This window comes from Lonchura striata, chromosome 5, assembly GCF_046129695.1.
Source record: "Lonchura striata isolate bLonStr1 chromosome 5, bLonStr1.mat, whole genome shotgun sequence".
In the NCBI taxonomy this organism is placed as follows: domain Eukaryota; kingdom Metazoa; phylum Chordata; class Aves; order Passeriformes; family Estrildidae; genus Lonchura; species Lonchura striata.
Genome location: NC_134607.1, coordinates 25316084 through 25328757, shown reverse-complemented (window position 1 = coordinate 25328757; position 12674 = coordinate 25316084). Strand labels below are relative to the sequence as shown.

The 12674-nt window shown below is 39.7% G+C and overlaps 1 protein-coding gene across 1 annotated transcript in view; it reads right to left on the bottom strand.

Moving 5' to 3' along the window:
* Window positions 1-12674, bottom strand: part of LOC110481816 (sucrase-isomaltase, intestinal) — a 46156-nt gene continuing 33482 nt past the window's right edge. The window contains exons 13-17 of the mRNA XM_077783119.1: window positions 10448-10565; window positions 7438-7606; window positions 6800-6916; window positions 4099-4247; window positions 1-234 (exon numbers count right to left, since the gene is read on the bottom strand). Coding sequence (XP_077639245.1) covers window positions 111-234; window positions 4099-4247; window positions 6800-6916; window positions 7438-7606; window positions 10448-10565 — 677 coding nt within the window. The 3' untranslated portion in view covers window positions 1-110. The remainder of the gene's footprint in view (window positions 235-4098; window positions 4248-6799; window positions 6917-7437; window positions 7607-10447; window positions 10566-12674) is intronic.

The following is a 12674-nucleotide window of genomic DNA, read 5'->3' as shown; positions in this document are numbered from 1 at the left end:
ACTGCTCAGAAATGTGTTCTGCAAGCTTTGACAGCAGAGAGTAGAAAGGGATGGATATGAGCAAACATGCTCTGAGTGTCATCCAATGCCCTAAGCACCATTTGTTTCTTCTATTCCAGTATGATGGCATTTTTAATTACAGTACTTGCCTCTTCAAGAACTGGAGCAATCATAAAGGCAGGTCCCCAAAGGAAGGCAGTATCTATTCCATGAGTCTCCTGATCAGAGGTAAATCTGGTTTGAAAGTTAAATATACAATGTTATTCATAGTTATTAGAATTTGCCCAATATTTTGATATTACTCACTGTGACAAGAAATCTGCTTCCTCAAAGTATTCTTCAACACAGCCAAATATTTTCCTGATTGAGGGAGTACCAAAAGCTGGACAGAGATTCAGATATTTTAGTAGTACCGACCATCCCAGAGCAGACCAGAACTCTCACAAAATGATGAAGCCAATTTCTTTTCAGAACAGCAACAGTGGGAAAACAACTCACTTCTGTTCAGTGGGCTGAGACTTCATTTTGGGAGCCAATGAGCAGGACAGGGGCCAGGCCCAGGTGGGGGAACATGGAGGAAAAACACTGTGCTCTAGGTTCTAAAGCGTTTGTGAAAATTCTTGGCTTTGGCCTCCCACAGCTTTCTCAGATTTACATTTGAAATTGTTTGCAAGACAAACACAGACCAACACTCATGCATTATTGTACGTTTTAGCTGCCTCTCCTGAATGGATGGAAAACCTATGGAATTCAGTCAATTTTATTAAATGCACTAAAACTGTTTTGGATTCTGATCATGTTCTCCAGAATGCTCACAGTCCCTTCTGCATGGCATCACTTGCCTTCTCTTGGGAAGAAATCTCTATTCCAATGTACATCAGCTAATGGGAATATTAAATAGCACCTGGCAAAGAAAAGAGATCCTTCCCAACTCAGGAACCTCCTTTCTTCCAGCATCAAATCCTGGAGAATTTAAATAGGTTTTATCATCTGTAAGTCTCTTTCTGAGGAAATAATTGATAGATCCTAGCTCTTATAAAAACATCACATGAAATAAAAATCCATGTCTCAAATCCTCCTAAAATCAAAGTACCTTGTACCTCCTCACTTCTGCTACTCCTTTGCCCCTCTGCCCCTCTAACAGCCCTACTGCCTTTTCAGAGATAGTAACTGGTCTGGTTTTCACGTATTTTTGACAAGTTCACACTGGTTATTGCATATTTACATATTATTCTCTAAGAACATATAAACTCCTTGTTTAGAAATTCCTTTACTGTGTCTGTTCCATGGGCTTTGCAGCTGCCCCTGTCTAAAGGCAGGTCTCTGTTGAACACTGGCTGGAGCAGAGTGGCTCAGTGTCAGTGCCCTGCTCTGACACCCTGCCTGCTTGAGGCAAAGGCACACACTGCACCCAGCCCAGGCTTACAGAAATTTCCCCAAATAAGTAAAGATAACTTGGCAATAAAAAGACACCTATTGAGGGCTCTGTTTGAAAGAAACCTCAATTTCTTCAGCGTTTCTTTTTCGGTCCAGAACAGTAGCTCTTTTGGACACCTTAATTTTGGTCATTATTGCATTGTGACATAATACTTTCAAATGTTTAAAGCAGATTATGGGTTTTGATGAATTACCTTATCCTAAAGTTTTTGAAATATAAAACATGAGTTTTTCTTGTCATCTCAAAAGGTTCTCTGTGTTTTCAACTTGACTGTAATAAAATTGTAATAATAATAAAATACATTTTGTTGTGGGAGATTGCAGGACAAAAAAGCTGATCAAGAAATTATGAAAAAAGAAGAATCAATTGTATTTGTATATGGAAACAAGATTCTCACTCTTTAACACAGCACAATTTTCTCTTGCAATTATAGCAACCACTAGCACAAATTCAGCAAACAAATGAACTTTCCTAGTTTGAAAATATAGCCATTAAAGCATGCTGTCATCTATGAAAGGTCTTTAATTCCATCTACTGCTTCCTCTGGTTAGATACTGGCCTCTCTCCTGTCATATTTCCACCCTGGTTAGCCATTAAACACATCTTTCCTTTGCACTAATGGATTACCACCTCACAGTCTTTTTTGGACACCTGAGATATTGATGCCTCTGCTTTATGGAGTGAAAGCCTCCGAGGCACCAAATACACTTAAAAGAATCTACTGGGATGTTGTTCTTGTTTGTTACTTGAAACAAGCCCCTAAATGTTCCAAATGGAATGAAATGTCCACATGAAATAGCTATTGCTTGGAGACTCCCTGCCTAGGTATGGCTGTTTTCATGGTGAGGACTCTGAACTCATAAGAACTTCGCCTGAAAAGCTAATGCAGGAGTTTTTTAGTTTTCCTTTCTAATTTTTACAAGTAAGAGGCAATGTTGATGTAAACTTCCATCATCCATACACTGAAAATTCTATTTCAGTTCTCTTTCTCAAAACCCCACATTTCTCCTCCTGTTAGCATCTAGGTCACTTTCTCCACTAGGGTAGACCCACTACTAAACCACTTAATTTTACCTAGAAATAGTAAGAAATACACATTAAGTAATGGCCATGAATAATAGTAACCAAAATTAACTACTAGTAGTAAGAAACACTTTTAACTCATTTTAGGATCTCGCTATGGCAACATTAACAAGCCCTAGGACTAGGATGCCAGTAGGGGCACTGGGGAGGGAAACAGTTTGTTTTGATCTCCTGATGCCTGCCCTACTTATGTGCATTTGAGAGGTTTTATTTCCTAGTCATCCCACTCTAGTCCTGCCAACTAAGCTCCCATCAGTGTCTGCAGTGAGCCTCTCAGCTCAGTTCCATCTAACAAAAGCCTCTGCTGGTGCATCTGAGACTGCTCTGCAACTCTAATCAAAAAAATTTGGAAATTTGCCAATGTGGAAGTGGCCCTCATAGAGTACAGGTATGCTGGCAGTGGTCAGAAAGGCAGCTTTAATGACACTAGAGTAATTCTGTATTAGCAGAGATTAGCTAATATTAATGCCAAAATTAACTTGGGCATTTCCAATATTAACACAAACCACATTCAGCAAAAACAGACCTAATGTAAATACTTGCAATAGCACATAGCCAATTTTAAGTTATGAATACCTGTGTAAATTCTCCCTAATTTTATCTAATAAAATGACATTGCCAAGTAGAAAGAGGAAGGATACTGCTTTTAAAATTTATCAGTTAACCATTATGCCGAGTAAGCAAAACAGATTTTGTGCATATCCTTTCCATACTTGAATGGTCAGTTTAATTTGCAAAAAATGCCTTTAACCAGAATGCTTTTAAGCTAAAGGGGAAAAAAAGAACATTAAACAGTTTATGACATAGCCTGCACCAATGGAATGACAGTGTGGCAGAGCTTCAGGCTTTCATAAGTATTGTTTGCGCTCCTTTTGCTCAAGTCTTCGCATAAAGCATTCCAAAGTAGAAAATTTACCAAAAGCAGGTAAAAAACTAATTGAAAGATCAGGACAGCTGGATTCTCAATTCTTCCAGAAAAGGAAAAATTAGTTGTTCCAAAAGTCTGAGCTTAATTTTCAAAGGGGCTTTTCCATTTATTAATCTCAGTTTTGCACCTGCTTCTATACTCAAACATCTCTATCTCTGTTTTCTCTGTGCAATTTGTGGACACAGATGTGGGTTTCGTAAATAGCATGCAGATCCAAGTGCTAAATTGGAAAAAAACAAATGCTATGGATCATTGGACTCTCTGTATGAGGCCTTTTAGCATTCTGGATCAGAATACAGATTTCATTCAAATACAGAAAATACAGGTAATGTGACTCTCATTTTTGAAATAGAAAATAACTATATATTTGCCCAAGACTAAAAATTTTCATAATTCCTCTTTCTAAAGTTTGCCTTTTTTCCCACACTGGAAACAAATACAGGTTATATATTAATAGAAATTAATTGCATATATTAAGACTTACCTTTGTGCATATAACTTGATTGATTTAACTGTTCAACTATTCTTTTAAAAGACAGCATGCAATAGTAATACTGTGACTATTCTCCTAAGGATATCAACCAGTACATACATAAGAGCTCAACTATTTTGTGAGCAAATTAGAATGAAAAAGAAGCTCCCAACTCACTCGTGCATCAGTGACCGCACCACTGTGCCTCCGTGAACATGAGCCTCGTAGAACAGGGTGTATAAGTATGGCAGCAGAGAGTATCTGATCCGAAGAGTATCACGAGATATCTTGGCAAAAGTATCTCCAAACACAGCTGGGTCTTGTTCCTGTTCAGGAAAAGCTTAGATTTGTACTGAGCATTGAAACAAACTCAGCAGAGAAGCTGTGTGCAACACATGGAGAGCTGTGGCTGGCATGATTCTACGGAAGTGAGTGTTTAAATAAGAGAAAGCACTAATTTGCAAAATGCAAGATATATTAAGAGCATCATCCATTATTCCCAAACTAATATTTGTATGAAATTATTAACTTGAAAAATTCCAGTCAGTTCAAAAAGATCAGGTCCCACCTTTATGTGACTCCTCTCCAGCCACCCCTAACCTTGTGAGGAGACGGAAGCTGGTGCTCCAAGCCTGTGCTCAGGAACAGATACCCTACATCTAGAAATTAATTTATCCTGGAGAAGCAAGCCCTCTCAGACAAAGGAGATGAAACACAGGAAAAAGGGAAGACTGATAATCTGCAGGTTAAAGTCAAAAGCATAATTACATTGGCCACAAATACAGAGGCAAGTCTAGGTAACAGAGTAAACTCATAACCCTGCTGAAGTCAGCAGGGGTGACCAAAGTCACTGTGTGTGGTACAGAAAACATTTCACCCATTCAAGAGACTTGATTTCTACTCCTGTGTGCTCCATTTTAGGATGCCCTGATGACTGACAGTACACCCACACACCAGCAGTGCCCCTCAGCTCCTCACTGCCAGCAATGCTCTCCTGTGAGACACGACATGCATGGGGTGCCACCATCAAGGGGACAGGTTGGGGCAGGTTGGGGCAGCCTGTCTGTACTCATTGGCTGGGTTTGGTCCCACTCCAACACAACCTTGACCCTCCCCTGGGATGGAAAAGAGTTACATCTCCTTTAATTCCTCCTGTCAACCTCTCCAGTGCTAAACAGCCAGCTTACTAATCACATGGCTACCTTTCTCCTTCAGGAAATCTTTCCAGAGTACTCAATTTTCTCATTAAAGCTGAAGACTATATGATGAATTCCAAGGATAATGAAATGCAAAAGTAACAGAAGAAACAAAGCTTTTTATATTATTTAGTGCTTTTCAGACAAGAAAAATATTAATTAAACTGTTTGAAATACTCAATGAATTAGGCAAAGTGGGCACTTAAGATCTTAACACTAACCTAATGTTAATTAAATTCAATATTTAAGTAAAATTTCACCATTATTATGTTTGTATCAAAATTACTCACTAAGAATACTCCCTGCTGGCTCTGAGCTCCAGAGCATCCATCTATTATTTCAAAAATTCCACTATATTGTTACCAGTGTTCTGACACTGTAAAAACACTGCTTAATTTCACAAAAAAAAGTCAGATTTCTTAGGTGATGCTGAGTCATTCAAAATGCCTGTTCATTTCTTTCCGTAAACACATACTTTAAATAGATTTAAGTAATCCAATAAAACCAAATATATCTCTCAGTTGCAGCACCCATCATATAGGCCCATTGCTATCTTTTTGTTTATTAAATTGTACATAATGAGATTGATATCCACTCACCCAGGTCAGACTCTGTTGTCATGCTCAAAGGGCCATTTGAATATATATATATATATATATATATGTACATCTCTAAGTTTAGTGGAGAGGCAAATGGAAAATGTTTCTCAACATCAACAGCTAATACCTCACAGACATTTCTTGTCCTAGAAAGAAATACCTCAGGGATCTACAGGCTAATTCCTGACCCTCTTAATGATAGTACTATGGTTTATTATTCCTGCATTTGCCCAATTGCTGAACATCCATTATACTTTCATGTACAAAGGTCTCCTTGGAAGTGTAAATGTTGCAGCATTTTGATGATGCAGCTTCAAAGAAGCTGAAGGTCAGAAAATAACCTGAGCTCCAGTGTTGCACTGATCAGTTTACAGAAGGAAAAAAACCCAAACATTTTTTGAACAAGCAGAATCATTTCATCACAGTTGCAGATAAACACAGAATAATGACAAAGGCTGCAAGACCTTTAAACTTCATAGCTAGAAATGACCTGATACTTCTTTCTGTTTGCAACAAGTCGTTAAAAGACTTTTCTGGTGTTGAAAGCAGAGCAAGGATCTGGACTGAAGCTGCACTTTTTCATTCATCTCATAGGCTCATTAGCCTTTTCTGGTCTTGGTTGCCTCTTGGCTGATAATGATGTCACTATTGGAACTCTCACATGTTAGTAACTGTTTTTAAACAGCAAGGATGCTGTATAATGATCTCTCTCCCCTCCCTGCAATACTTACGATAATTACAGAAGCATTGAAACAACAGTTGTAGCAATCAAGGGAGTAGGAAGATACTCCGACACTCACTGGCTCTTAATAAAACCTGGACTTCAGTAGGTAAAAGATGAAATAGATTAATTTTACCCACTCCGTGAGAAGACCAGCATTTCTATGGTATCTTTACATTATGGATAGGAAAAATTTACATTTCACCATGCAATTCCTGCTCTCAGTGCAGGACTGCTCTCCTTTTCACCTACTGCTCCAGTTTACCCAAGAACGGCATGTTGATTTTGGAGAAAGCAATACAAATCACTGTCCACATAACTGTAATCCTAGGTTACAGCTTTATGTAACTTTGTTTACTTACTATGTTTTCAATTGAATTGTGATTTCTGGAAAATGGATAGAAAGAGCCAAGCTGCATCCAGCGCAGGCAGAGTTCGTAGGTAGTGTTGTAGTTAAAACCACAGATATCAGCACCAATCTAAGGAAAAATAAAATTGTTTGTGATTGTGACTGAGGCCCAAAAATGAGAGACTACAGGAATGTGCAGAAATAAAAATAATTTTTGGAAAGAAATCCCTGTTTCTAATTACTTTATAACAATGTTCCATAATTATACACATTTTTCTGTGACTGAGGTTGTACTGTCTCCTAGAGCACTAAGTTCACTGTGGACGATCTGACAGTATTTCAATAATTCTACAAATTCTCCATCCCAACTTGCAAACCCAGAAATATATGAAGGAGCCCTAATCATAGAGTACACAATACAAAGAGATCAGTTTTGGATGGCATACATTAAGTCAGTCTGAATCTTGCAGTGCTGTTTTTGTTTCCTTTCAGCAGCCAAGATTGACATTTAGCCTTTTAATCTGCGGTTCCTTAGGCTGTGGAGGCTGTTACTGCTGGCCATCCCAAGCCACTTGTTTCAGAAAACATTTGAGTTAATTTGAAGTGATATTGTGTATAACCCAGCACCTGCCTAGAGGACACCAGACTTACATAGGGAATGCCAAAGAGGTTGAATTCCAGGATTCCAATGATTGAGCGGTGCAAGTCCTTCCACAGAGAAAAGTTGTCACCAAGCCAGTGACCACCGTGCTTCCCACTGCCAACGAACGTGGACCGAGCCAAGACAAATGCCCGCTTGCCAGTAGCCTGCTGGACAACACTGCAAAGAAATGCAACAAGATCATCAAAAACAAGAAAGGTAACCAAAACAGCTTAAAATCATCCTGAGCATTCAGGCACAATTTTATCTGAAAGGGTATTATTCATTAAACAATTGTTGTTGTGATCCCTACTCACAAGAAAATGTGACCGCAAAACTGCAAATAAAAGGAAGATTTACACAGTGGCCAAAACAAAATAAAAAAACAAAAATCTATCTGATTCACGAAACGATTTTTCTCAGGTATTTTTAATCTTCCTAAATAAGAATTTGTGTTTAATTTATTCACAGCAGTGTCTTGAACTGAAAATTCAAATCATAAATTCCTTTCTATACTAGTATATTTAATTAAGTGTCCAATGAGTTCCTAAAAAGAATATAATAGGTATTTTTTTTCAACACAGGATTTATTTAGAGATTTGTATTGGTAAATAAAGTTCCAATACCAGGAATTAAAAACATAAAAAACCTCAACAAAAATCAAAACTAAAAAACCAAAACCACACAAAAATACTAAAAGTATATCTAAACATCTTATAAAAAATAAATAATGTAGAAAACAAACCTGTAAGTATTCAAAATGCCACCCCCTCCTTGTAGTATTTTTTTATGGTTGCCTGTCTTTTTTGATATATGAGGTTTCATTACAGAATTAGGGGCACAATGAATTTATCTTTGATTTTTGAAAATAATTTTGCTGTATCACCAGAAAATCAAGGGAATGTGTCTTACTAACAAATCTGTCACAAAATTCCTCAGAATTAGATACTCTTTGTACAGAATTGTAAATTGCAGTATTTTATATTGCAGGAAATCAAGTTAAACTCTTCTTTAATATGATTTGGGCAACACAATTTAGATTCTCTGGGAAATTCTAGCATGAAATATTAATCATCACCATCTACTTCTTTCTCCCTTTTCTTAATGAGATTTCATCAAGAATTCTTTCACCTGTATTTATAATGGCCCAGTGTTTGCTTTTGGGTCTGAGACTTAAAAGTGCTTCCACACTCGCTTCTGAAGCAAAAAACCCAACAGCTTTCATGGAAGACTGAATGTATTAACTTCGGGGCCTCATGCAGCAAGAGGTGCAGTTCTTTAACCGTGAGGGACCTGCTGGTTCTGGTTTGCAGGTGCACTGTTGGGCCAATAACTGCACAAGGCTCCATGCCCTTTGTATAAATGTTATTTTGGAGCTTTTCATGGATATCTTGAGCAGGAGTGCTCTCCTCTGGCTGCCTTTGGCTCCATTTGCATATACAGGTGCTAATGAGAGCAATATCAGATCAACTTAACTATGATCCAGAGCTGCAAAAACAATTTGTAGCAAGTAATTTATTGAAAAATTTCAGTCTTTTATGAACCATTACAGAACAGGTCCTAATGTTGTCAAATGCATTTGTTCATTTAAATTATTTACAGCATATCATGTGCAAATAACTCTTGGCATTAAGGGACGTCCAAACTGATTGCTGCTAGTTTATGTATTCAAATTCAAACCATTTGACATAGGCCAGATGACACATTTCCTATTCTCTGCCTGCCTTAGAATAATTCTTAGGATCGTATTTTTTAATATGATTATGAAATTGTCATTCAGTTTCATTAAATATCCTGCAATTAATGCTGGGTGCTAAATATTCCTGTCAGTAATTTCATTTAATATATTCTTTGTGAAGAGTGACTGCAGAAAGGATATACAACCAGCCTTGAAAAGAAATCTATTTGACAAACCAAAATGACTATGTACAAAAAATACATCACCAAAGTTTCCCAGCTTTGCAGCAAAATCAGCCTCTGCCTATAATTTTGGTGGTCCTCTCCACATTTGGCCAAGTACAATAAGTTTGTTGGGAGGATCTCTTTGAAGACTGGGGAATAGGAACCCAAAAACCATGGTAAGAAGTTCAGGGTTCAAGGGCTTCCTGTTCCTGCTTTCAAATGCAGAACTGTGCTTTAGCCAGGCCCATAAGAGCTGGCAAGCTACTTCTGGTTTTTCCCAGGGCTTCCCATGCCCTGGACTTAACATATAAAATACAAATGCATCAACACCAGAATTAGGTTCACTTAACCATGCCCCCTGGACACTATTAGAATCCAGCTTCTGAAAATGAGTGCTAAATGCTGAAACAGACCACACATGGACCTCTGCTTTGGCTCTTCCATTATGGTATGAAATTTCCTAGTGTTTTAGCTCAATCCCTGCTAGAAAAGGCATGATCTGCCCATTTCATTTAATCCAACAGGTAGCTTTCCACAGCAACAGGCTGCCTGTGTAAGCTGGTTGTGAGCGCTTCCCAGCTGCAAAATGAGTTTTACAGTAGCTGAGAGCAACTGTGCTGCAATGCAGCTCTGACCTCCTGAACCAACTGAGCCCCAAGCCAATTTGCAAAACACTGCCTGCCAGGAACCAGAGGCAGCTCCGGAAGCAGCCAGGGGACAGTTTGGGTTCTCCACTGACAGTGACAAAAACTCCTCTGACACAGTATGATGGGACAGATAAACACCCCTGACACACACAAGGCTGCTTCTGCTGCCAATGCTCATGAGAAGCTCTAACAGAGCACAAGAGTATCCTGCTTTAGGTATACAAGAGCAGCAGCTGTAAAGTTAGGCCCTACACATACATCTTGATTTAGCTGAGAAAGGTAACATTAGAAAGGATTCTGTTCCTTGTTCCAAGGATCTTTTTTCTTGAAACATCCTACTAAATGGCAAATAAATCAAGAAATGGGTCTGCTTCTTATTAAATACTATTACAGATTTTCCAGGTAACATCAGTGGCTTTTAAAATGCATTTTAATCACCTGGAATCTGATTAGAAGTATTTAGAAAACTTACTTGAAAGTTGGTTCTGTCTGGGACCAGCCAAAGAGAGAGTGTGTGTTGTAGTGGTCTCCAAGGTAAGTCTTGGAGTCAGGACACAGTGTCTTTTCTGCCAGGGAGCGATCAGTGATGCCTGAGAATGATACAAACCACTGTAAAATCATATACATCACAATTCAAGTGTCTTCACATTTCTACATATTTAGGGTGAAAACAACAAAATATTTGGGAAGAGGAAAAGCTGAAGTGCTGGATCTGCACTTTTTTGAGTTTAGCACATAGTCACAAAGGCTTGCAGACAGGCACATGTCCTTGGAGAGGGGAGAGGGCTGAGTAATCACTGATAATTAATTTCAAGTTCTATGTCCAATAATTCAAAATATCTGTACAGATGTCATGTATTCAGTAAGTAATAGAAAATTTCTGCTTTGCTGAATTAAGAATATATTATTTTACACAATGACAAATTCTAATTAACAGCAAAAATACTGCACAGACACTAACTGGTCTTTAATCCCCTATCAAAGAGATGCTGGAAAAGCCCATTTCATGCCAAAAAAAAATTTATCCTCTTTAGGTAACCACCATGAAAATGCCACATGAAGTTCAGCAGGAATTGGGCAGCTTAGATGTTTATACATTTCTTGGCAATTAGGTTTCTTTCCTTTTATTCCTTTTTACATAGGGAATTTTTTCCCCTTAAGTTGCTAAGAAACACTAATGACTGGGCACCTACGAAAAACAAAAGATGTGGCCAAGCTCAGGGGAGGAGGGCATCTGGCTGCACTTCTCTTATCTGGGAGTTTCTCTCCAAGGGGGAGATACCACAGGGACTGGGCAGGTAAAGGGGCTGGGGCAGCTGCCAGCTCGCGCTCTCTCTCTATTTCAGAGGTCGGAGCTGCTGCCTGGGGAAGGGAATTCACTGCTGCCACCAGAGCCCAGCCCGGAGCTGTTGCTTCTGCTGCGGGGTGAGCCTCTGCTTGTGGGAGCAGCCACTAAACTGGGACCTTCTGAACACCCACCTCACCAAAAGAGGGACCTACCCCTGTCTGCTCCGGCACCCGGGATCCTGAACCCGCCTCTCCCTGCCCTGCTGGGGCCGGGTCGCTGCTGCCCCACCCCTGCTGCTTCTTCAGCACCGCTCTGAGCTTTCGCTGTGCTGCAGCCCTGCACTCCTGCCTGCTGAGACATCCTGCCATTCCAGCTTGCTGCTTCCCAGAGTCCTGCTGGGGTTTGTGAAGCGAAGCCTCTCCTCCATCCCCTCCGTCCCGGACAAAGCCGCCATTGCCGCGCGCTGCCCGAGCCCGCCCGCAGCGCCCCCTGCAGCCGCGGGGGCAGCGCCGCACCTGCCCCGCCGGCCGGGAGCCAGCAGTGCCCCTGCTGGCCGTGCCCGGAACTGCACCGCAGGGAAAGCGCCACGGTCCAAAGGCCGGGGCTGGGCTCCGGCTCTGCTCGGGGCCGATGCCGGAGCTGGTGGTGTTGTTTGTGTGCCTTGCTGGACATACTAGCAAAGAACTGCAATTCCTGTTCTCATATCTTTGCCTAAGAGGCCTTTAATTTCAAAATTATAATAATTGGGAAGGAAGTGGTTTATATTTTCCATTCCAAGGGAGGCTCCTGCCTTCCTTAGCAGACACCTGTCTTTCAAACCGAGACATTATAATTATTTTTAGAGATGGTGTTGCAAATATTATGCAATTCTTTCAAAATAAAAAAGAAAGTGAATTCTCAAAAATTCTTTTTTTCATGCTTAATTAGGTGCACACACTTTTGTAAGTATTTCTCCACGAACAAGCGATCTGCCTGCATAATCACACTTCCTGTATGGTTGCAGTTCATTATCACAATTTCTCTGTACCTGAAACCCCATTAACCTCTCAGCCTTGCTGTGCCACTACAGCTACAATCCTTGTGTTTGGATCTTTAGAACACAAAGACTCCAGTGTCGGTGATCTACATCAGAAATAACTTAATTTATAGGCAATTTCCAAGTCACTTTGACCAATACGTCTTTGAAGAAGCCACTAAGTTTCTGAGGAAAGTCACACTTAATGTCCCAGTGGTTCTTGATTATTAGCCCTATAAATTTAAGGTTGGATAGGAGAGAAAATGCTACCACGTGAATCACAGGTTCATGCTTCACTCTTATTCTGAGTATTTTGTATTCTGCCTCAGTAATACTGATTATTTTACAATTGCATATTAATCTTCAGTATAAAGTGTTTTATAGAAAATTGATTTG